The sequence below is a fragment of the Peromyscus eremicus genome, chromosome 9 (assembly GCF_949786415.1).
Source record: "Peromyscus eremicus chromosome 9, PerEre_H2_v1, whole genome shotgun sequence".
Classification (NCBI taxonomy): domain Eukaryota; kingdom Metazoa; phylum Chordata; class Mammalia; order Rodentia; family Cricetidae; genus Peromyscus; species Peromyscus eremicus.
Genome location: NC_081425.1, coordinates 102,580,306 through 102,606,733, shown reverse-complemented (window position 1 = coordinate 102,606,733; position 26,428 = coordinate 102,580,306). Strand labels below are relative to the sequence as shown.

Sequence of the window (26,428 nt, the reverse complement as noted above, 5' to 3'; positions counted from 1 at the left end):
TTCATTTCCAGAATTCCCTGTTTGTTTTCTTTGTTGCTTCTATTTCCACTTCCAAGTCTTGAACAGTTTTGTTTCTTTCAACTATTTGTTTTTCTTGCCTTTAAAAGATTTATTCATTTTGTCCAATTGTTTGTGTTTCCCTGGCTTTAAGGGATTTATTCATTTCCTCTGTAAAGACCTCTACCACCTTCATATAGGTGGTTTTATGGTCTTTGTCTTGTGCTTCAGCTATGTCAGAATATGCAGGGCCTGCTGTGGCAGGATAGCTAGGTTCTGGTGGAGACATTGTCCTTGCTGCTGTTGTATTTTTATGCTGGCTTCTAAGCATCTGGGTTTAGGGTGATTACAGGTGTACATTTTGAATTCTGGGAGTTCAGGATGGGATGTTCTGTGGGATCCATAGGAGGCATGGAAAAGGGAGGAACGGAAGCTGTGGCTGGGATGAGCCTGAGGGATTGGGTCTGCTGGAAGAACAGAAAGAGCAGAGAAAGTCTGCAAGCAGCCTACAGCCTGAGCTAGGGGCTGGGACACAATTGAGGGAAGGCAGGCTAGGAGCGGATGTTCTATAAAATCCACAGGAAGTGTGGATGGGGGAAGGGAGGCTGTAGCTGGTGTTCTGCTGCAGCATTAGAGGTGAGCCTGAGGGATTGGGTCTGCTGGGAGAACAGAGAGAGCAAAGCAATAAACTCTTCTTATACATTCAGCAAACTTTATATTGCAAAAAGAGAAAAAACAATTGAGACAGGTGTTTGCTCTCGTGCACAGGAATACATCTATCTGAACTCCTCTCACAGCTTTGCTTCGCAATGTTTACATAACACACATCAATTCTGACCCAATCACAATGGTAATTTTTTAGAATGTAGATGAAATATAATACTAATCTACTGAAATATTTTAATCTGCAATTAAACCATCACCATAACAAAGTTCATCCCAAAATGTCTCTCTATTCCCTCAGCTATTGCTCTCTGAAAGCTGGAATCCTCTCTTAGATCATGTAAAGACACACTAAAAGCACAGGAAAAAAAAAAATGGTTCATCTTGCTAACATAATGCCCATAAGTCTGGTGACATAATGCCCATATTTTAACATTGAACCATAAAGTCAGAGTTAAAGCATCACTTAATTCATACAGTACATTATTATCAACAGTGCCCCCCTTCCCACTGACTCAGAAGTTCCCTATCTGGCTGATGTCATTTATTAATTGTTTAACCATGACTCAATCAAAGAGTGTGCTTGTATTAGGCTGCTGGTTTAATTTAGAATTAGAATGCTCGTATTTGGGCAACTTTCAAATACAGAAATACTACATGTGGCATATGAACTATGGATTTTGTTTCCCATTACTATAGGAAGAATTTATTGAAATAAAATTTTACGAGACAAAATGCAAATCTACATGCTTATATTTAGGTGTGTACATGTATATACTAACCCTAACTAAAGCATTACAAGCAATACTAACAGTTCTAGTTACATATTCCCAAAGACTTAACTACTTTAAAGATACATGTTATAAAGACACTTATGTCAAAGGCAAAAATGAAGAATCAACATAATCTTTGAGGTTTTCAGTATTATTTCAAAAAGCTCTCTATTTCCCCATAGAAGAAAACTATGCATTTGTTTATTCTAGAAAAAAAATATAAAAGGATAATGCTATCATGTAAAGGATTCACAAAACCTAGTTGTATATCCCATGAAAGCCACACCCACTGAAGGTAAACAGCAGTTATGGTCCCTACTGTATGACAGACACACCATCAGCTTTCCTCTTTGACAACAAGGGTTTATCTTTTTCAAGCTCTCTTAACTGTGCCACAAAAATTCAGATCCTGTAGCAACAAGTTAGACTACAAAATAAGGCATTCTGCTTACATGTCACAAAAGTAACAGGCTTAAAATAGTCAAGCATATTCTTAACGTCTTTACAATTTCACATAATCCAAACATTACACAGAAAGTAATTTTACCCAAAGAGTATAATTAATTGCTATTTTCCAGGGGGAGGGGGGGATGTTCAGGAATCTTCAACTTTGGCTATCTCTCCTACCATGATCTTTAAGCCTGTAGGCAGGTCACCCACTAAAAGGTTTTTCAAATTATATTATATCTAATTTGACAAAATCCCTGTAGTGTTATTTAGGGAAAGAAAGAAAAGTGGACTTGGCACACACATGCCAACAGGGTAACGAAGTTTCCTTAAACAAAACTTCATCCTCCACATAGAATCCAAATCTTCCATCCACCTGCAGCAGGTAAGAGGCAGCAATACCACCTCTATTAGCACAAGGGAGAAAGCTGAAATGCTCTGAAACACCTAGTGTCTTTAACTTCGGATTTTACACCAAAGATGCACTCTAAAATACATGTTTTTTTCTGAAATCTGGATTTGACTGCCCATCACACTTTTACATTAAATGTTGCTTAAACAAAAATAGAGCATAATTTCAGTATTCTACCACCTAAAGGTCGTAAAGCAATGGTTATACATCAGCAGCAGCAGGTAAAATGCACCTAATTTGGGTCCTTGACACCTCTTGTTTAAGTTTATTGTACGATAAAGTTCTTCACAGTTTAAAATATTGTGAAGTAAGATTTTATATATAATTATATTCACATACATACTATGTACACATACTATCTGAGGTGTCCATAAACCTGGAATATGTGTTTATCAATAGGGTCCCCCACTTGGAGCAGGAACCCTGAACAGATTGGTGTGGACTGTCAAACAGTTTCCAAGAAATGCTTAGAAATAAGACAAGAATATTATTATGAGCAATTATAATAAAAACTTCACCTTATTTACATAGTGCCTATCTCCCAAGAGGTAAATATGCTTCATGGATATCAATTATCATTTTCCACAACCCAGGGACTACCAGGACCATGCACTTTGACATTTGTAGAGCAAAATCCAAACATGTAAAGACCTCTTGGCTCTCAGTCTCCCTTACCACATTTCAGTCTCGTGGCACAGCAAGATTCTCAGCACAAAGGGTTAATGTCTACGTCCTCCGGTATCTGCAGTGTGTGTTAGATTTATACCACAGGGAGATCAAATGGTATTTTGGCTTTGGCAGATGAAAAAAGTCTAACATTCAGTGTGATTATAACTCAGTGTAACTTCTCCAGTCTAAGTACAACACAGCTGATTGGTCTACAGGGGAGGGAGGGCCAATGTCTAACATGGCAATGAGTTCTCATCCAAACAGCTACTGGTAACTGACTACAGAGACAGCCCAGAGCCTGGCACTGTCTAAGGTCTTTTCTACTTCCACATATAGTATACACATATAAATAAGATTCTTAGCATAAAATGTACAGTTAGCATCAGTTCATGTTTCAAGGCCTTACGGGTGAACTTTAAAGGCCAAGAGCTCCTCAGAGTGCATGTTGTTTAAAGATCGAAGATCTGGCAACTTTAGAAGTAATTTTGTAAAAATGGAGGCCTCATTTGGATGGTTTTTCATTATTAAGGTCCTTAGTGCACGGATGAGCGTTTCTTGCAAAGCTTCCACTGAGTTGACATTTTCAATTCCAGATCGATCTAATGGGGAGGAAGGAAGAAAGAAATATGAAGGGGACGGACATATTAGCAATAACTATTCCTACTTACTGATCACTACCAAATCAAAATAGGGTTTTACACACTGTAACAAACACAAGTTTAAAAATGTAAAAATTCTCAGCCAGGCATGGTGGCACACACTTCCAGCACTTGAGGCAGAGGCAGGCAGATCTCTGAGCTCAAGGCTAGCCTGGTTTACTAAGTAAGTTCCAGGACAGCCAGAGCTACAGAGAAACCCTATCTCAAATTTAAAAAAAAAAAAAGGAAAAGTTCTCAATGGGAAGTTTTATAGCTGCTTATTCTGCATATATCTCACATTTGGTAAATCAAGAATTCTTTAGTAGTTGGAATTTTGTTCATATAAAGTTTAGAGGTTCTGATTTTTCTTTTTTTCTAATGTATATGGGTTTTTTGCTTGCAAGTATGTCTTTACACCATGTGCATGCCTGATGCTGAAGAGTCCAGAAGACCCATTGGATCCCCTAGAACTCGAGTTACAGACAGTTGTGAGCCACTACATGAGTACTAGGAAGCAAACCCTAGTCCTCTGGAAGAACAGCCATTGCTCTTAACTGCTGAACCGCCTTTCCTAACCAGAGTTTTTTCGTATTTAAATTTGATGCTAACTTCAACTGCTTCTAATTTAATAATGTAGTGCAGAAATATACCCTTACCATATATGGACTACATTCCCACTTCCATGCACAGTAGATCCCTAGCATAGTATCACACCTTGTGTTGTCCCTTCCTCGTGAGAGGGTGTTGGGGGATATTCGGTCACACTGTGAACCCCTAGTTTGTATTTGTGTTAATTAAATAAAATTAACCTTGGGTCAGGAGGCTAAGTTAGCAACTAGACAGATAGAGCATCAGAGGGCATCTGGAAGAGATAGAGATGCACCGGAAGTAGTAGGGAGGGATCTGGAGTGGTGCCGCTTTTTTTTTCTTTGGTGGAGCAGAAAGATGCTCTCTTTCAGAGGTGCCAGCAAGGAGAGAAGGTTAGCTAAGTGCTACTCAACCTCTCTGAGCTAGCAGGTTTTCACCCCAGGCTTTGAATCTTGAATCTTATTTATAAACAGAATGATAAGAGATATAGTTAAAGCTACCTTCAGTGGCAGCAGCAGAGCTAATGCCTGTAGGGACAGAATTCCTACCAGGCTGCAACCTGAGAGGCTAGGTTGCTACCAGAGAAGTGGGCCAGTAACTGCAGTCACAATTGCTGGCTGAAATAGCAGTAGATTAAGGCACAGTCACTGTGCAGAAGTTAAACAATAAGAAGGCTAGACTTACTGGTTCCCATATAATGAGTAAAATGCGGCCACTGAGAGGAGCAACCTGCACCTTAAGGGCTACTGTCTGAATGAAATATGAGAGAAAGTTGTTACAACCTAAATGCAAGGTGCCAGGGAAACTGGAAACATCACTGTGAGTCATGAGGAAACACCGTAAGGACTCAGACACCCTGGTCACTCATTCAAACAGAAAGTAACCCCATACTAGGTTCATATGAGACAACCCTTTTCTCTAACAGGATGTGCAATCTGAGGCACAGAAGGATGAAATTCTCAGTCACTAATTAAGGCATAACCAGATTTTGAGCCAGCCTGCTCACCTGCAGATACCAGAACAACTGCTGTGAACAAGCTCATCTCCTCATCACTGAGCTGGAGGGCATTCAGCTTCTCGCTGAACTCAAACATAGAACTGAGCAGATCTCCTGCTCCCATTGAATGCAGGTCATCCACACTGTACTTCTTCCCACTTAGAAATGTGACAGTCCGCTCCTTTGCATCAAACAATGAAGCAAATCGTACCATTAGAACCTGGAAGGCAGAAAATTCAAATGTATTTGGAGAAGTTCATTCATAAAACTCAATGTAACTAGTCAAGTCAGTTAAGAAACATCTACATATAAAAGAAATTTTATAAAAGGGAAGCTGAATTTATATCTAGAACCATTTTATTTTAATTTTTTTTTTAGTTTTTCGACACAGGGTTTCTCTGTGTAACCACCATGGCTGTCCTGGAACTCACTTTGTAGACCAAGCTGGCCTTGAACTCACAGAGATCCGCCTGCCTCTGTCTCCCAAAAGCTGGGATTAAAGGCATGCGCCACCACTGTCCGGTTAGAACCACTTTAAAGGCAAATTCTCCACAAAACCAATAAATATCCCAACATCAGAAAAAAGTCCAGATAGCAATGGCAAGATTCTAAAGACTCTTTAGCCCTCTAAGCAAAGATTCAGAAATGCAAATATAAAATTAAAGTGAGCAATGATGTCACTGAGTTAATAACTGGAGTCTGATCAAAGGTATTCAAGAAACTCTTCAGGGTCCCAAGCATGTTTCAGGTGTCTATGCTCCGAGAGAAGTCCAATTTCAACAGAGCATCACTGGGAACCCTCAAAAAACTAAAGGCAGTCAAGGGAAACGCAGCACACAAGCCCTACTTAGACCTCTACAAGACCCAGAGTCTACCTAAAGATAGCCATCACAGCAACTGACCACTACTCCAGCCAGTCAAGACTGTCTCAGGACTACAGCATTCCCTCCATCCCACTGTCTACATGCCTCTTTTACAACTGAAGGTGCACTGCGCTTTCCTTCTACAATTCCCCAAGCAAAGGTGGATTGCCCAGACAACCCAAAAGGGAGTGAATCTCCTGTGATAATGGTGCCAATCACTTTGGAGCAGTCAGAAAGCAGAAAGAACATAAATCTTGAGGAAGTCCAGGACCCGTGTCTAAAGCCCAGTCACTCCAAGAGTCTCTTCACCTCTCTGGGCCAGAAGTACCCCTCCCAAAACAAGTGGACTGAGTCAATCACTGACTTCCTTCTCACTTGACAACTTAAGTCTCACTGTATTCCTTTAAACTAAAAGGCCCCATCTGTGCTGCTGCTTGCTTATTCTATGGATGGTTTATTATCAAAACGGTCCATCTATGTTCTGGTCCAGGTGGTCCAGGAAGCAGAGCCTGACACAAAAGCTTCTGTGGCCCATGTGAAACTGGGGTAAAGAAGGAGGAGACGAGACCCAGCAGAGGGAGCAAACCTAGAAGTCACTCCACCCAGGCACTCGCATCCACGTAGGCCAGCACTTAACCCTGGAATGCCTGATGGTTTAACTCGGAGGACTCACCGGGGGAAAGAGTCACTATATGTTCAGTCCCATTCTCACACTGCTCAGAGTTCAAAGGTCTGGCCCACTAGATGTTCACTTTTTACCGCCCCCTCAAATGTCAGAGCTATCACTGGGAGGCCACTAGTTGGAGAGCCCATCTACACAACAAGCAGCCATGGCAGTCCACATGCAGGCACAAAGCCTCTGTGCAGAAGCTGGACGGGAAAGAGTGAGGCAGGCAGTGACAGGCAGCCATCATGGCATACTCTATCAACTAGGGACAGAGACAGGAGATTGGGAATCTGAGGCATTGTCTCAAAGACAATGATGAGAACAAGTACCCAAGAACCACGAGAAAGGCAGCACAGGGATGTCTACGGAGTTCCTAAATAGTCTGCAATCTCTTGAAAGGAAAGCCACATTCCAGTCTCCTTTCTTGGGGGGCAGGGGGGGGAATTGTTTGTTTTAGAGACACGGGGTCTCACTACGTAGCCTGGCTTGCCTGGAACCCAAGAGATCCGCCTGGTTCTGCCTCCTGAAAGCTGTAACTAAAGGCATGCACCACCAACCCAGCCTATTCTTCTTTTGTTTTCTGTACTGAACATATTAAACACCCACTAAGCAAAACCCAGTAAGTCTACACCTAAAACCACCACAAGAACTTGGAACTCACATGCTGGGTACAGAGCTCAACACTTCCAGTCCCAAGTAGCTCAACGTACCTGTCCCTTCTCGAAGCCCTGGGATAGTTATTGTTTTGTTAGTTTGAGACTCTGAACTATAAACATTTATTTAAAAAAGAAAAAAATTTACGTACATGGACTTTGTGTCAACAGTCAGGATAAATAAAACCTACCTCAAAAGTGCCAGCTTTTAGAAGGTTGACCTGATCATGTTGAGACAGATCTCGGAACCCAGGAATACGCTTTGCAAATTCCACTACTTCTTTTACTGCTGGTGTAAAACTCATTGAAAATTCTTCCCAGATTTCATGCCCAGACTTCTGAGGATCCACATATGGAGACTTGCTCATAGGACAAACCTAATTTACAAAAAATAGAAAAACTCTTAAATTGTGAGGGGTGACAAAGAATTCAAAAGTGTCATCTCAATCGTGAGAAACCTCAACATGAAACAACTAACTCAAGCAAGGTCTTCCAATAACCCTTCTTCTGTGTGCACCTCACCTCAACACAGGAAGTCTTCAGCAGTAAAGACAGTTGCACATGTCAGCATACATAAGAAAATGTGTGAATCCTAAACAACGTAAGGTGGGTAAACACTTTCAAATGAAGGCGTTACAAATCACATATTCAGGCTGGAGAGATGGCTTAGCAGTAAAGAGTAAATACTGCTCTTCCAAAGACCCAAGTTCAGTTCCCAGCACACGTCTGAGGTTCATTACTGCCTGTTAGCTGCAGCTTCAGAGGATCTAACACCTCTGGCCTCCTCCGGCACTTTCACACACGTGCACATATCCATACACACACATACACTTAATTAAAAATAAAAATAGCCAGATGTGGTGGCATATTAAGCTTAAACCCAGCCCAAAGATTTCTGAGTTCGAGGCCAACTGGTACACACAATGAGTTTAAGATCAACCTTAAGTATATACAGTGAGACCCTATCTCAAAACAAAAAACAATAATATATTTTTTAAAATAAAATAGAAATCACATATCCTTTTATTTAAAAAGCCTTGTGCAAGGCAGTGGTGGCACACGCCTTTAATCCCAGCACTCAAGAGGCACAGAAATGCAGAGCTCTGTGAGTTTAAGGCCAGCCTGGTCTACAAAGCGAGTTCCAGGACACCCAGAGCTGTTACACAGAGAAACCCTTTCTTGAAAACAAACAAACAAATAAATAAATAGCCTTGTAAAGCTAGGAGTGGTGGTTCACACCTTTAATCTCAGTAATAGGGAGGCAAAGGCAGGTGAATCTCTTTGAGTTTAGCCTGGTCTACACAGTCCCAGGCCAGTCAAGGCTCTACCACAAGACCTTGAATGAATGAATGAATGAATGAATGAATGAATGAATGAATGGGCAAGCCAGCCAGCCCTGTAAACCAAGTGTGGTGGCCCACATCTTTAATTTCAGCACGAGGGAGGCAGAGGCAGGCAGATCTCTATGAGTTCCAGCTCAGCCAGGACCACAGGAACCCCATCTCAAGGCTTAAGGCAACCTAATTTAAACAGCTATGGATGTTTAAGAAGTAGCCTAGGAAAAACAGTCTAAAACTAGCTATTTCAAAACCCTCTTGCACAGGCCTAAGTGTACCTTGTAACACTGCTGCCACCTCACCCAGGCTTGAGGTGCTTTAAGTTCTAAGGACAAATCTTCCCATCTGTTTCTCACCCTGGTTACTACGGCCAATTGTAATGACCCAGAGTCTGTATCTTTAAAGCTGCATCTCAGTTCATAATTCTTTCCTGAGTACAAGAACCTCTGGGAGGCTCAGTGCCTTATCCGAACACAAGTGAGGTCATAAACTCTACTTACTTCCTATTTCAGAACTCATTTGTTCCTCAGTGAACAAACACACTGCACATTCTAAAAGGAAGGCAGCATAAGGTGCCTCATTTAAGAGGATCACTGGTCCTCTATCTCAGTAACAATGGTGACCAGGGACCTCCACCAGCTTAGCTAAGAAACGGACAGGATACCAGGTACACCTTCCAAACAGGAACTGAGGGAAGCCAAAGAAGTTGTAGCAACACTAAAGAGACATGAAGCATGTACCATACAGTCTATTACTAAAACTAGCCTTTATTTAAATTTCCATTAAACCCATAGGAATCCAGGAATAAGATGATTCTTAAACCTGGAGACTGATATGAAACCAGAACCTGAGGTCTCCAAGTGCCTGGAGGAAGAATCAAGATACAAGGGAACCAAGTGTAAGGGCACCTTCCAGACCTGCACTCAGACACTGGCAAGAGACAAAGAAAACTGAACTCAAAGACTGGGGTAGAATCAACTATTTTTAAGATGGAAAAAAAAGATAACTTTAATTACCTGGAAGTTGAACAACACAAGCACTATCAAAGGACCTCACGGTTTAAACAGGAAATGGCATAGTACTGCTGTTTTGATGAAATTCTGGCTGAACATGAACACCGTATTTTGGGGCAGAATGTTGAATTTGATGTAACAAATTTGAATGATATAAATAATATTAACTTATCTCAGGATAAAATCTTAGAAATTAGGCAAGTAAATTATTCCTTAATTCTGAAACCATAAAATACCTATCTCCAAAGCTCTTTCTAACATCATAACTGAAGAGGCTAAAAAACCTCTCTGCTAGGGAGTGATGTACTCTGAAGTCCCAATGATCCACACGTCACTTGAACCCAAGAGCTCAAAGCCAGCCTGGGCAACATAGCAAGACTGTCCCCACAAAGGGCAACAAAACCCCTCTCCATAGAAATCAAAAAAGCTTAAAAAGATTAACCCTTTTGAGAAAGATCCCAAAGCTAATGAAGTACTAACTTCATTAACATAACACCTAAATTTCCAAAGAGATTTCCAAGAATTATAGGAGCAATTCTGTGTGAATCGTATTTTATACAAATCTTAACCCTACGGTAGTAATGAAAGCACAAGCTTGTACCTATTGCTATGTGAAATTAAGTTACTCCACAAGCACTGCTCATTAACATTATTTCACTAAAAATACTACACAGAGTCTTCTAGAATCTCTTTTGAGCTTTCTGACCCACCTCCCAAGTCAGCCTACCACTCCCCCCCACCCCCGCCCAAAAGAAAACCTTCCAAGCTTTCCTTGATAAAGGCGAGCAAAGAATCATTTCACTATACCAGATGCATCCTCCCTCCAGTGTTGCACAGGTAACTATTCTTGTTCTCATTCTGAGAACATCCATCTATTGGAACTCTATCACAGACTCTTTGAGTGTACGCACTGGAGAAGTTCACACAGTGTCCATTTGCAATACAAATGCCATGCCCATTTGGATAATGCATCATGTTCCTCCCTTTGTACTGTCCACTGAGATGCTGCTGGCTCTCACTACAGGGAAAGTAGCTGTGAAGCCCGCTGCCACAGTGGTCATGATTTAAATTATATTGCTCCACGTTCCTGGAGATACGTTCTCCTCTCTGGGGTGGCATGCTCTCAGCCGAGTTTTCTCGATGCTCTTGATTATACAGAAAGGTATCCTTGTGGGCTCTGGTCACCATGCCAATCACTTCCTCCTTCGCAAAATCAGAAGAGGGAGGAGGCGAGCTTTTGAGGTTTTCTTGCTCCAGCTGGGGCTTGGGCCGCAGCTGTTCCTGAGCTGGTAGGGCTGACTGTTCATGCCGCTCCGCTAAGGTGTCATTTTGCAGATGGCCACTGAACTGGGTGTTCATCATGGTCTTCATTGCACTTTGCATTTCAATTAGCATTCTCTGTTTTTCCCGCTTGGGAATCCGGCCAAATCGAACAGCTATTGAAGAGAAAGATAGTTAGCATCTATATTCTAATAAGCTCAACTTATACAAAATAATGACACAAAATTACCTCTGGAAGCCATGGCCTCTTGTCCTACAAGTCAAGAATGTCTACATGTCCTTGAAATAAGTTTTCTAAATTTGGTCTTGATACAGCAAAGGAAGTGAGAAAGGAGAAAACGTCCCGTTGTTTACTTTCCCAAAACAAGGCTAAGAACTACATGTAGTTCTTGGGTGTTTTCTAAGCAAAAATCTAAGAAACATGGAAATAACTAATGAGAACCACAATGTAGAGCACACCAAGACCTTATTAAAGACAGACACACCACACAGCACTCTGGACAATCTCTGTGGGTTCCATGACAACCAGGGCTACACAGTGAGACCCCACCGCAAAAACAATTTTTAAAAAGACTAAGACAGCTGAGAAGATGGCTCAGTAGATAAAAGAACCTGCACCCAAGCTGATGACCCACACAGAAAGAACCAACTCCCAAAAGCTGTCTTCTGACCTTCACATGTATGCCAGGGTACACACATGCCCACATACAAACACAAAATAAATACGATGTAAAAATAAGTAAATAAGGGGCTGGAAGGATGGCTCAGCAATTAAGAGCACTCATTGTTCTTGCAAAGGACCTGGGTTGAATTCTCACCATTCACAAGGTGGCTCACAATCATCTGTAACTCCAGTTCCAGGGAATCTGACACCATCTTCTGGCCTCAGCAAGCACTAGTTACTCACATGGTACTTGTAGGTACACGAGGGGGAAAAAAAATCATATACTGAAGTAAGTTAATCTAAGTAAATAAGAAATGGGCTCCTTAGTAATACCAAGGGACCAAGAAGACAAAGTCAAAAAAATATATCTTAAAAAAAAAAAATTAAGGGCAGACATGATGGTGCCTGCCTAAAGTCCCAGCACTCAGGGAAACAAGGACAGGTGGAGCTCTATAAGTTTGAAGCCAGCCTGGTCTACATAGAGAGTTCCAGATCAACTAGGGCTATGCAGTATAATACATAATACATAGTATCATATAGTACATAACACACACACACACACACACACACACACATATATATTATTTTATGTGTATGAATGTTTTGCCTGCATGTATATAAGAATACCGTGTACCACAGTGCTGCAAGCCACAGGAAAATGTAATGGAATTCAGCTACTATCACAAAAGCTATTACTTGGAAAAGTCAAGGACTTTTCCAAAGGTCAAGCCATGGCTTAAGAAGTCTTGGTGATATTTTAGCTTTTGTATGTATATTAGCTGGTTCCTACAGTGATTTTCTTGTAATGCTATACATTCTTCCTAGAACTCCTAATAGTGTATTTATCTAAAATACCTATCAAGCATCCAAGGCCAAATCAAAAAACACCGGTCTCCCAGGTCAGGCTGATAGCTTTATTTCTTGTGCTACTTAGGGTGAGACCCTACTCTCTTATATAACCTTACCTACAGATCCCTAACTTCTTTTTTTTTTTATTTTATAATTTGATTTAATTTTACATATCAGCCACGGATTCCCCTGTCCTCCCCCCTCCGCCCTCCCCCATCCCTAACTTCTTACCTAACCACTTCTAACCGATCATTAGCACTCAACTGACCTCCTCTTTTACCACTCCCATTTGGGGTTGTCAAAGAAGCCTGATGGTCACTGCCTGAGGAAAATTCTGACCTACTTTATAACCCCGTAAGAATTCAAGCCTGGTGACCTTGCTATGGCAGAGGATCACTATTGCTTGGGTTTATAAGTGAACACCTCAGAGACTTGAGAGGACCTAGAGGTATAAGGAGACGAAGAGGAAGAGTGGAGAACTTGAGGACAGAGAACTGAGAGAGATAAGGAGGGTTTTGACCAGAGAGAACATGTGGACGAGATGGAAGATAAGGAAGAGCAAGATGAGAAGGACCTAGATGAGGCAGAATTAAGACGAGAGAATTAAGATAGAACTTAGAGGGAACAGTAGATAAAGATAGAGAGAAATCAGGCAAGAAAGGAACTAGGCACAAGAACAGAACTGAAGCTGTATAGATAGGATTTTATCTCAGAGGAATGAAATAGACAGACAAAGAGCTTGTTGTACTTAGATTCATTTCCTGAAAATAATTCTCGCCGTTTGTAGTTTTCTCTCCTGAGCCCCTGGGAAGTGTAATATTAAGGCTGGTCCTTTTAATGTTATACAAGACCACAGACGACAGAAGAGTGCATCAAGTCCCCTGGAGTGACAAGCAGTTGTGAGCCATCATGTGAATGCTGGAAATTGAACCTAAGTTCTCTACATGAGTAGTGAGTGCTTTGATTTGGTACCACCATTCTACACCAAATAAATCCTCCTCCCCTGCCCCCGAGCCCGAGAGAAACTTAAAATCACTTAGAAAAAAATGGAGGTCGATTCACAAGAAGTAACTAGAAAGGAGCCATGCCAACAGCTGCCGCTGAGATGACAGCCCTTACCCACCATAACGAATTGCAATCCACAAGTCACCGTGTGCTTCCTGAAATACCAACGTCAGAGGCCCTGGCACCTGCTGACAGCCCAATGACCAGCTTTACACTTTACAAAAACTCTCACTGGGAACATACCATCTCTTGACATTCCCACTGACAGACACTTCTTGAAGCGACACTGCTGGCATCGGTTCCTGTTCATCCTCATGATCGAACAGTTCTCATTCTTCAGGCACTTCTTGTATTGGATGTTTTGCTGAATGCTCCTCCGAAAGAAACCCTAAAATAAAAGAAGATTTATCCATCCCTGTAAAAATAGCTGCATAAAGTTCTCACAAGAACTATTCCCCCATCTACCTAGTGTCTGTGGAGCTGGGCCCAGGTCAAAGAAAGGAAATCCTGACACAGAATTTAACTGGATACTTACTGGTATCAATCAGCAGATACAACACATACCAGCCAACCAAAACTCCTCTTCTTGCTGAAGAGTACCTTTTTATAAAGCATTCCTGCTACTAGAACTCAGCTGTATCCACACGCTCTACCTTGGAAGCAAGTTCTCAACTTTATTTTTGGAGATGGGTCTCATGTAGCCCAGGGTGGCCTTGAACCCACTATATGGCTTGGAATGGCCTTGAACTCTTGATCCTCATACCTCCACCCCTCAGGTGCTCGGATAACAAGCCTGTACCACCATATCTAGCTTTAAAAGCTTTTGAAATATAAATATTGAGTTTCAGAAAGCTGAGAGTTTGATAGTTGAACAGAACCTTATGTGACATTAGCAGAATTTCGTCATTTCTGGATCATTACCTGTTGACACCAATAAAGCCTACACACACGGTAGATGTCCCTAGCCATATGTCAGCAGCCATGTTACAGCACATGCCCATAGCCAACTGATCATCCAAATAAAGAGTTCCCAAGCAGATGACTTTAAATAGCTATCTTGACTACACAAACTATTAAGCACACGCTCTATGGCAGGTCTTCATCAACCCCCTCGCTCAATGTTCCCAGAAAGAACAGAAAACTTGAGTAAAACTACAAAATCATTTCAAACTGTATTTCCTCCAATATTATAACTAACTACACATGATCTATCTTTGTTAAATACTGACCATATACAACACTTTTGCTTCTTACTGCTGTGATACTATATACTTGGTTTAAACAACAGAAGAGCTAAGAACAATGTATTTTTAAGAAGGCACTGAGGGCTAGGAAGTAGCTTAGTGGTATAGTGCCTGCCTAGCCTGTATGAGACCTTGGGTTTCTTTCCCATCACTGCCCCAAAAGCATTTATTTAGCAGGATATGGTGGCACTCTTCTGTAATCCCCATAACTTGGGAGACTGAGGTGGATTTTAAGTTCTAAGCCAGCCTGGGGTACATCATAAGACCCTGTCTCAAACAGATAACACCAAGACACTAATCAATTATTTGTATTTCCAATATGGTGCTGGAGAGCTGCCTCAGTAGTTAAGAGCACCAGCTGCTCTTCCAGAGGGTCAGCATCCACATGGAAGCTCACAACCATTTGTAATGCTTGTTCCAGAGGATCTAACACCCTCCTCTAGCCTCCATGGGCACCAGGCACACAAGAGGTGCATAAATATACACGTAGGCAAAACAGGAATGTACATAAAATAGTAAGATACTTTTTAAAAAGAATATATAATGCATTTCATTCAGATCATGGTTTTACTTTCTAGCTGTAAAGTGAAAATGAACTCAGCTTAAAAAAATACTTCAAATTTTCTTTAAAATATATAGTATTAACACAGTTCTTAAAAACCGTAGAAAACAGCTACAGCTACAGAACACACTAGTCATTCAAAAGTTCCCAGATCCAACTCATTTAGAACTGTCCCAGAAGAGACTTGCTCTTTCATTACGAATGTTCCTCCTTATCATATCTGCCCTGCCACATCCCGCCAAACTGTATTCCTACCCTAGCCACAGTGGGAAAACAGCAAGAACACATGTTGACCTTGTTCACTTTAGTAACAGAAAAAAGGGCTGTGTCAGTTTAAAGAGACATTCCTAGACATAGGTAAGGAAGCAGAGCCATTTTAAGGAGGCTACCCTAAGGCTCTGGTTGCAATCACTAGAAGTAATCAACTTAAAAATTACCTTTTTCCTGAGTTTTCCATTTGAATTCAAGATGATCTGACTCTACTTGTATTGTATTGTTTGTTGCTGTTATTTATTTTTGCTTGTTTTGTGTTTGAGATAAGGTCTTGCTAAGTAGCTCAGGCTGGTTTAGCATCAACGATCCTCCTGTCTCAAGCATTATTTCTGAGCACACTACATTCTGGCAAATACTTAGCAGTTATTGCCAGCCCACAGTACTGAACAGGATAAGATCTGATATGGTTTGACTATGTTCCCCAAAGACCATGTTCTAGAAACTTAACACTCAATGCCATGGTATTGAGAGGTAGGGCTTTATGAATGTACCACATGTATCCTGCTTTCTTCAACTGGCTAATGTTAATATGAAAATGAATTTGTTAGAAAAAGTAAGTTGGGACCCAGGCATGGTGGTACACACCTTTAATCCCAGAAGCAGCAGGTGGATCTCTGTGAGTTTGAAGCCAGCCTGGTCTACATAGCCAGCTCCAAGGCTACACATAGAGACCCTGCCTCAAACAAAACAAAACAATAACAGCAAAAGTTAGCTGGGCTTATTCCTATACATCAAGCTCACATTCTTATGCATGAGCACTCTGTCTGCCCTATTCAATGTCTTCCATCCTCCAACAGAAAGGCCCTCCCAAGATGCAGGACCCAGTCTCCACAATTCTGAGGCAAATTAACTTTACAAATTACCCCACCTGTGGTATTCTGCTTCAGCAAACAGAACAGACTAAGACCTAACTCAAACTTTAATTTACAGGCATGGTGCCCATGCTTGTAATATCATCCCTTGAAGCAGGATCGCAAGTACTAGGTCATCCTCCACTGCCCTACACTCAAAGTACTAGGTCATCCTCCACTCAAAGTACTAAGTCATCCTCCACTGCCCTACACTCAAAGTACTAGGTCATCGTCCACTCAAAGTACTAGGTTATCCTCCACTGCCTTACACTCAAAGTACTAGGTCATCCTCCACTGCCCTACACTCAAAGTACTAGGTCATCCTCCACTGTCCTACACTCAAAGTACTAGGTCATCCTCCACTGCCCTACACTCAAAGTACTAGGTCATCCTCCACTCAAAGTTCTAGGTTATCCTCTACTGCCCTACACTCAAAGTACTAGGTCATCCTCTACTGCCCTACACTCAAAGTACTAGGTCATCCTCCACTGCCCTACACTCAAAGTACTAGGTCATCCTCCACTGCCCTACACTCAAAGTACTAGGTCATCCTCCACTCAAAGTACTAGGTTATCCTCCACTACCCTGCACTGAAAGTACTAGGTCATCCTCCACTACCACATACAGCAAGTTCCAGGCCAGCCCTAGACTACCTGAGACCCTATCTCAAAACACACAAAAAGAGTGAAACCCAAGGCGGCACAGCTCCACAGCCCCAACTGTCAGGTTCATACCTATTTCCTGACCATGAAGGCCTGTGCCTGACTGGACAGTGAGTGAGCCAGAACTTGCCACTGCTCCACACCGAGTCACCGGAACTGAGATAGCAAATTTATTTTGATCAGAATCTTTTTTTTTTTTTATCAGAATCTTAAAGCTGAAGAGGAATAGCTGATTCCTCCTCCCTTCTAAATAAACTGTGGACATTCACAAACTTAACCCACTTTCTTTAATCTCAGAATTAGATTGGTAGTAGGAAATAAAAGCTTGCATTACCTTACAGCCTTCACAAGCATGAACTCCATAGTGGAATCCTGACGCCACATCCCCACAGACTTTACACAGGAGAACCATGCCACTAAATTCTAGGGCACAAACAGACAAGAAATAAAAAGCTGGAAGAATCACTCAAGTGCTTTTCCCAATTGAATATCGTACCTCATTCAATTTGCAAGTGCTTTAAAACAATACACTTATATCTTTGTAGCATAGCAAAGAAATCTCTATACCAAACTAACAAAGGAAACCAGTCTTCCTTCCTCTCCCCTCCCCCAGCACTGGGGAGTGAGCCAGAGGCCCTTGCCCACACTAGGCAGGTGCACCAAGATGCACCCCCAGCGACAGCTGGCTTCTTCCTTTTTGATGACTTTAGGTATCCATGGAAATTTTGTAAATCTGTAGTTACCTTATACCATGCATGCAACAAGAACTAAGAAAACAAATCTCCTAGATAAAAAGAATTCAGAGAGATTAATCAACAGAAAAATGTGAGGGGACGCTGAGAGATGGCTCAATGATTAAGAACACTTGCATAGGACTAGGGTTTAATTCTCAGCACCCACATGGCAGCTACCAATAGCAAGTTAACTCAGTCCCACCCCGTCAGGTGGGGTGCCCTCTTTCTGCTCTCCAAGGAGACACACAGACACGCAGACACACACACAGACACACACACAGACACACACACACACACACACACACACACAGAGTGTATATATATTCTCCCAGGCTCACACACATACACATAAATCTAAAAAGCAAATAAGCAAGTAAGCCTTCTCAAAAAAGAAGATGTAAAGAAGGCTGAAGGCATAGTTCAGTGAAGAGTGCTTACAGAGTGAACATGAGACCTGAGCTCACACCCCAGCTTCACAGAGAAAGAACAAAATGTTAAAGGTGCAGAGGTTTTGAGTTGCGCTGCTTCAATTCAACAGCAAGAGCTGGGCAAGCGCCACGCCTTCTCTACCAGCCCTGCTAGCCCTTTCCACCCACACTCACTCAATGAGGTAAGCTGCCTCATTGGTCAGTACAAGCCTGCTTCGTTTCCTAATCCCAAATGTTCCCAACTCCGGCTTCATGGAAGTAAACCCTTCCCAAAACCAGAAACAATGCTCAGTACCAGGAGTCCAGCAGAAAGGTCCCTACAAGTGTGTGGTAAAAGAAGAGACATAATTGGGCCATCGAACCCTATGACAGCCAGACCTTGGCTGAAACTTCTAAAACTATCACTTGATGTTTTGCCTAATCACTGACCATGGTTACCAGAGGGAGAGTAAAGTATAGTAGTACCCAAATGAAAGCCTGGGATACAAAACCCCTCTGCACTAGTGGCCACAATATAAAACACTGACAGACTTACTTGTCATACCACTGTGACTCTTGGTCATGCCAGGAGCACCAGGTTTGCCTGCTTTCACAGGACAATCTGTGCGATCACTCTTCAAGACACCTTCGATGCTAGAGATGTCACTGTTCTTGGGATTGCCGTTGGCATCAGAGTTAGAGCTAGTTGGAGAAGATGGAACGGACGAGGACGAGGACTGGAAACTGTTCTCAGAACCCTCACTGTGACAAGAGGCAGGGCTAGAGGCAGAGCTGGAGGAACTGATGTAGGCAATCACACCTCCTAGAAAGAGTACAAGTAGACAGTCAGATGCAAGACGATGCACGTGTTTGATTTTCACTCATGTAAATACTTTACTAAATTGTTAAAAATGCCACTAATTTCAGAAATAAAAATGACTGACACTACTCTTGTTTACACCAAAAGACTTTTTCTTGTTTCATGTTACTCCTTCCACGAAGTTCAAAGCTGTTAAGTCTCTTTGACGTAACCATGAGAAAGCCTTCAACAGCTTGTCACAAGCACACAACAGACCCAAACCTAGCCTCTGAGAGCCCTCACGGCAAATGACTGTGGACAACCCTACACTGGTCCTCATCCTCCCTGGCACTCCAGTGCCTGCTTCCCCAGCACTTAGCTGAGACACAGACTAATGGGGCAGGGGTTCCATTTGGAATAGCAGACAAGGTCATTATCTTAATGCAGGGAACCTTCCCCAGCTGCTGCTCCCAAATCTTGCTGCTCTGACACTCCCTGAAGACATGACTCCCTACCGAGCCCAGGGCCCACCTCCTTCCTGGACCCACCCACCACTGCGCTTGCACACTCATCTCTGTGCAGTTCTTAAGGATCCAGACACACTGTGTGTTCTTCTAACGTGTTACAGGCCACATTAGAGAGACTGGCAGAAGATACACTATGCAAGAACAACAGTAAGGCAGAAGCTAATCTTATTCACCAGACATCCTCTCAGTCTGCCCAAACAGGACAGTTAGGTTCATGGAAGTAACCTCCACAACCCCTCAGCAAACTGGCCTGGGCCTCTGCAAAGCTATAATCTGTTCAGGATGAGACAGTATTTAAAAGTGTTCTTAGGGTATAATTTTAAACTTCTTCCCTCAAAGAGATAAAATACTGCAAGAGTAACCCCCAAGGCCAAATATATTATTTTCCCAAATCCCAGACCAAACAAGTAATTCTCTTGTCCACTGTGGTTTCTCCTGCTTCCATCATCAAATATTCCCTGGCTCCTCAATGTACAACAGAATCAACAGTCACCTTTCCCCAGCACTGTACTGAAGTCCCACTGCACCTCCTGACTGCCTGCTTTCACCTATTTTTTGCTAGCCATAAGCATCTACACAGTACTATAATCCTCAGTACACTTCACAGGGATGAACCCTGCCACACACACTTTTAACATCATCTCTGCCTTTGTGAAATCCACACTGACCAGCAGATTCCAAGCAATGATAGATACAAGAGGGAAGTGAGGCTCCTGACAACTGTCTAGATGATATATGCACATAAGAAGGTGGAGAATTTCAAGGACAATGGAGGCGTTAACTTGAAAATAAAAATGTAAGCTATGGCTCAGAGGTAGTGTGCTTGCCTAGCATGGATGAGGCCCTGGATTCAATCCTTAGTACTGAGAAAAGGGGGAGGAAAAAGGTTCCTAAAGAAAATAGCTCTTTGGTCTATCTTTGACCCAATTTTGGTAAAGATGGGAATCTGTGTTCATCAGGAAGGCTCCACAGGCCAAGCGCTTGTGACACACGTGATGACCAAGGTTCAAATCCCCAGCACCCAGGTAAAAAGACAGGAAAGCCTACAGAGACATTTAGCCATTATGAGCACCTTTCCCCGCTCTTGCTGAGGACCTGAGTTCAGTTCCCAGCACCCACATCAGGCTGCTCACCATCACCTGTAACTCCAGTCCCAGGAAATCCAACACCCTCTTCCCGGCTCCACAGGGACCCCCTGAGTACATGTGTGCATACACATACATACATAAACATAAATTTTAAAAACAAATTGCAGGTGGGCATGGTGGCCCACTTGTAATCAATGTGCATGGGAGGAGAGAGTGAATTCCTGGAGTCAGACTAGCCCAACAGTTCAGCAAGAGAACCAGCTTTTACTAATGTAAGGTAGAGAGCAATCAAGGGACACACACACCCAACGCCAACCTCCAGCCTCCACATACATGCATACCTGTGCACATGCCAAGATATACGTATAGACATGCACACATACATACACAATAATGATATAAATAAACCACACAACAAAAAGTTGAGCTCAAACAACCCTCCCAAATTCAGATACTTTAATTTACAGACAGGAGGAAAAAAAAAAAAAAAAACAGGCAGAGGAATTTAAACTACTTTCAGTCTATTGTGTTGAAATCAGCTTTTGGATGTGGAGTCTAGCACCAATCACCCACATCCAGATAGGAAACCTCTGAGGAGTAAAGCACAACCACAGCTCTCAGGGATATATAACCCTATAACCCAAAAGAGGGAGGAGACAAGTGTCTCCTTTGCCAGGGAACTTGTCGGTATGTGAAAAATCAACTGCACACAATTCACAAGATGTTTTCTTCATTTATGTGCCTATGTTTGTGTTCATGAATATATGTCAAGTGTGTGTGGGCCCCCAAAGTCAGAAGAGGGTATCAGATCCCCGGGAGCTGGAGTTACTGGCAGTTGTGAAAAGCCCAATGTGGGTGCTGGGAACCAAATGTGGTCCTTTAAGTAGAGCATGAAGTGGGCCTAACCACTGAACCATCTCTCCAGCCCCTACACTCCACTTTTTTTTGAGACAGGGTTTCTCTGTGTAGCTTTGGTGCCTGTCCTGGAACTCACTCTGCAGCCCAGGCTGGCCTCGAACTCACAGAGATCCTCCTGCCTCTGCCTCCCGAGTGCTGGGATTAAAGGCGTGCGCTGCCGCCGCCGCCGCCGCCGCCGCCGCCGCCGCCGCCGCCGCCGCCGCCGCCGCCGCCACCCAGCTTATACTTCACTTTTAAAGACAAAATAATAATTCACTAAAGCCAGGCATGATGACACGTGCCTGTAACCCCAGCACTCAAGAAGCACGGCAGGAGGTTCCTGAGTTACACATAACAAGTCCTTGCCTCAAAACCAAAGCAAGGCAAGCAGGAAAAACAAAACAGAACCATAAATTGGTCAGTTATAAAGGTTAGTATCTACTTAACGTAACTGCCCAATTATCTGAGATGCCCTGTGAACTCAATGAGAACCTGCAAGCCTATTCTGTCTGGAGAACATTATGTGTGGAGAAAATCTCTAAGTACATCTGTCTTTAAAAAGCTTAAGAGATCTGAAGCGCACATCATAAATTCCAGCGTCAGCAAACTGCAGAACATGATACCAAGAAAAACCTCTTATCAGTGGAGTATCTCACAGCTCTGTCTGTAAGAAATATTAACTTTAGGCACTCAGTGCACACCTACTACTTGAAGAGGATAAAAACTAGGCTCTTCCTTGAGACAACCTTCCCAGGACCAACACTGGAAGTCATTTATGTTCACAAGGCCTTCTGAGCACCTCTGCTTAGAAACAAACATTTAACCTATAATGCCAAAAGTCAGGAAGCTGAGGCAAGAAGATTCAAAAGTTCAAGGCCAGCCTAGGCTATAAAGTGAGATCTTGTCTCACAACAGTCTAAAAGTACTTAATGTGGGTGGGGGCCGGGCAGGCTAAGGAGGTACCTCAGTGGCCAAGAGATCTTGCTGGGCCAGCACGAGGACCTGCGATCAGATCTCAAGCACTCACAAAGAAAGTCAGACATGGTTTTGTACTACTGTGACCCCAGGGCTGGGAGGAAGGGTTCAAGACAGGAGGATCACTGAGGGCTGTTAGCCAGCCAGCCAGGCTAAGGAGGATGGGGGTGAGAGCGCCTGTGTGAGGGACAAGGGCTCTCGGGCTCTGGGTTCAGTGAAAGGCTGTGTCTCACGGGAATTAGGGAGACAGCAATGCAGCAAAGCCAGCACCCTCCTGACCTCCGCACATGTGCACACACCACACTAAATAAACAAACTTTTAGAAATCTGCACAACTGCACACACCACACACACTAAGTAAACTTTTTGAAATCTGAGCTAATCCAGATTGCTTAAAACTAGCCAAAAGCACTGCTTGGGCCATGATGGTATTAAACTTTCTTTGTAAACACTCCAAAATAAAACATAAGGAAAACCCCTGGCCTGTTATCAATCCAGCTCACATCTAACTCCAGTCTTTAGGGGATTCAAGTGTTTGTACTCAGCACCTTGAAATCACTGGGACCCATCAAGAAGTAGCATCTTTCTTCCAGTCAGACCTCCAATACTGACTTTCCTGTCCTCATCTCCTCTACACAGCAATCTACCAAGCTCATGGTTAGCAATTCAGAGGTTAAATGTAACTTCCTAGAAGGTAAGGCTTACAGGAGCAGCTCCTCGTGTGAAGAAAGGAAAATCAAACTCTCAAGTTCACACACAGTAATGAAGTCAACCATGAAATGAACATAATCTCCTGGTCACATTTCAGCCTTCCAACTTCCATTAACCCATATGCAAATAAGGAAGTCGGAGCTGAGAAAGATTGACTAAGGCAGCTAGTAAGCAGCAGAACCAGATTCAAAAGTCACTGAACTACCCAATGAGTGAGTACACAAGATCACTGAGAAGACCTAAGCAAGCAAGTTTCTTTCTCACCAACCCTGAGTCATCACATAAGACAGAAATATCTGCCAGTAACTGCAGGACTAAAATGAAAGTGTTCATAAAAGGCATTATTATATATACATATTTTTTGTGCACACAGTCTCTGATGATAAAGCAAGAAATGTAAAATCCCTGATCCAGCAAATCCCAACACTTCCAGAAACAAGCAGAATGCACTTCTTAGAGCCTTGAGCTAAAATTAAGTCAGGCAGCAAGCAGTCCTCTCTATTTTTAGCTGAAGGGGAGTGGAGCTGGGCCAGGTTCCCAGTCAGGGCTTACCCAGGAGTCAACGCCCTCCTGCAGGCTGAGGTCCGCATTCTCCTTTCCTGGGCTTACCCCTCCTGGAAAGGAGGCTTGCTGCCAAGTCACAGCAATACTTGCCTGTTTTGTGCCTTAGAACTGAACATTTTACCACCAAGGATGCTTACTTTCTTATCACTGAGTGATTTATTAGTGATCCCTCATCATAGGAAAGTCGGGTAGATCTAAGGGAAGCACTCAGTTTCCACCTGTGCCTGGGGTCTGGGGCTCCAGAGCACACATGATCATGTCCCCAAAAAGCTTTAAAGATGAAGTGGAGAACTGTGAGCAGTGGTGCACAAAAACAGTGGAATGCTGAGGACCACATGAGCAGCAAACAGAGCAGAGATCAAGGGCAAAGTGGATCTTAAAGAATGCATCCCCTGATAAATGATGTATGTGGCTGTGAGAGATATTTTTAAATAAGATTACAAAAAATGAGATCTTAACATGGAAAACTAACAGTATTTTGGTTTCTGTGTACCACACTAGAAGGAAGCCAAGGTTTAATGCGGTGTCTGGAAAGTAAGCCAGTGTCACTAGCAACAGGGGTAGAGAGAGGTGGGGAGGCCGCTCGGGTGTGCAGAATGCTGACATCAGGACTCAGACACAGGCACCTGACCCTTCTCTCAGCCACAACCCTATTACTCTACAAACTGAGTGGATCCATACCTTATCTCCTTCAAGATTCCCCATGTCAGTAGATCTCAACCTTTCTAATGCTGCCACCCTTTGATTGTGGGGACAGTAAACTGCAAATTTCTACATTTCAGATCAGGCGATTTCTGAACAATGGATAAAATCTAACTTCAAAATACTTCCCATAGGGGAAAAAAAAAAAAAAAACACCTTCCCATGAAAAGGTCCTAGCTGACCCCAAGGTTACTGTGAGTCAGCAAACCAATATGCCAAAGAGAAATAGGTGTAGGGGTGTGTGTGTGTGTGTGTGTGTGTGTGTGTGTGTGTGTGTGTGTGTGTGTAAGGGGCTGCAAACTGCAAATAATTCATTTGCAGCAGGGTCCAAAGAGAAGAGTCTAACTTGGAACTTGGGAAATGCCCAAACACTTCCACGGCAGTCTATTCACTTCTAGGAGCTACATCCCAGAGGGCACCATGGATTTAAACACGATTAAAACAGTGGACCAAGTAAGAACTGTAATTGGGGGGAGGAGGGAGCTGTCAACAGCCACCTGGGAAATGCTCACAATTTGTAGCACCAAAAGACTAACATAAATAATTATGTCCTCCAAAGGCCCAAATCAGAGAAGCTTCTAAGCCATGACCTAAAAACGTCATGAAGTTAGAACTTGAAGAATTCACGTGGAGGGCGGGGTTAGAAGAGGCTAACTCTACCAACCTCTAAATTGCTAGTGAAAAAAATGTTCACCCCATGAAAGATAATTGAGTATTTTCACGCGGCAATGGCTAAGAACAGTAAGTAATCAAAACTATTTTTACCGTTGGTCTAAAAATTCATAAAACATTTGTTACAATAGCCATGATTTTTAAAAGGTGCAGAGAACTCAAAATTTTCAAAACGAAAACTTCATTTGCTTCAGGTGTAAGGACCATCAATGGGGACAGATTAAAAGGGAGCAGGGAATGTGCTATTAGTCTGTGACCATGTTGCAAGAAACGAAGTATGGTTTTTGGGTTCAGGCAAAGTCGGTCCTGAAAAAAAAAGGGTGGGGGTTGTTTGTTCTCTTAGCATTTGAGTTAAGATCTCACACCGTAGCCCATGACTGCCACTTCCTGCGGTCTCCCGCCTCAGCGCTGCTCTTGTGCGAGGATAAAATGTTTTTAATATAAATAAAAGCTTTGCAAGGTTCTGAAATTCTAGGGTCACCACAGCCCTAGATCACGAGGAGCCGCATGCAGAAATCCAAGCTCGAGGGGACTTCTAGACTGTGTCCTCCAGGAGGCGGAACGCTGAGTACACGCGGTCCGTCCCGAGGGTGCTCGAGAATGACCCACGCACTCCCTGCCCAGCAAGGTCAACCCTGCCGGGGTCACCTCGGGACGCGCGGGCTGCGGCGCGCACTGCGGCGGGACCGACAGCCGGCCTCGCGGGCAGGTGCGCATGCGCGGCGGACTCCGCAGTGGGCAGCCGCGGGAGCCCCGGGACCGCGGCCACGTCACGGCGGAGGCCCCGGAGGCGGAGCCTCACGCAGGCTGTGGGCTCCCCGGCGGCGCCGCCCCCACGTGTCCCTGCAGCCCCGGGGAATGTGGGTCACCGCGCGGCCTCACGTGTCCCCGCCCGCCGCCGCCCAGCGCGCATTATGTAATGCCGCGTCACGCGCCCGCGCAGCCAACCGGCGCCCGCGCTGCCGAACGTAAACACACCGTGCACGTGGCCCGCGCGGCAAGGCCATGTGAGGGGGGCGGCCGGCGTGCAGGGAGCCCGGGCTCGGGATCCCGGCGTCCCCACGTGAGGGACGGCCGCACGGACACGCGACCCTGCCACCCGCGCCTCCCTCCCGCTCTTACCCGCGTTCAGTTCCATGGCGCTCGGCGGGGTGCGGCCCTCACCGCGCCGCCCGGGGCTGCAGGCGGCGGGGCTCGCGGGCCCGCCTCATGAGCACCGGGCGCGGGCGGCTCCTGCGGGCCAC

General features: G+C 43.6%; 1 protein-coding gene across 1 annotated transcript; it reads right to left on the bottom strand.

Moving 5' to 3' along the window:
- Positions 1–689: 689 nt before the first annotated feature.
- On the bottom strand, positions 690–26,428 carry Nr1d2 (nuclear receptor subfamily 1 group D member 2). Its single transcript, XM_059274177.1, has 8 exons — positions 26,307–26,428; positions 18,806–19,072; positions 17,443–17,531; positions 13,760–13,904; positions 10,525–11,153; positions 7,559–7,744; positions 5,194–5,404; positions 690–3,560 (listed from the first exon to the last, which is right to left on the bottom strand). Exons 1-8 carry the CDS (start codon positions 26,320–26,322, stop codon positions 3,364–3,366), a joined length of 1,740 nt encoding a protein of 579 aa, XP_059130160.1. The 5' UTR covers positions 26,323–26,428; the 3' UTR covers positions 690–3,363.

What these genes read in the sequence shown, in the direction of transcription:
- Nr1d2 (XM_059274177.1), bottom strand. An exon ending in ATGCTTGTGAAGGCTGTAAG is followed by an intron (nt 13,905 to 17,442) that starts GTAATGCAAGCT and finishes CTTTTATTTTAG; the next exon opens with GGTTTCTTTCGGAGGAGCAT. An exon ending in CTGGAGGGAGGATGCATCTG is followed by an intron (nt 7,745 to 10,524) that starts GTATAGTGAAAT and finishes TTTGTAAATTAG; the next exon opens with GTTTGTCCTATGAGCAAGTC.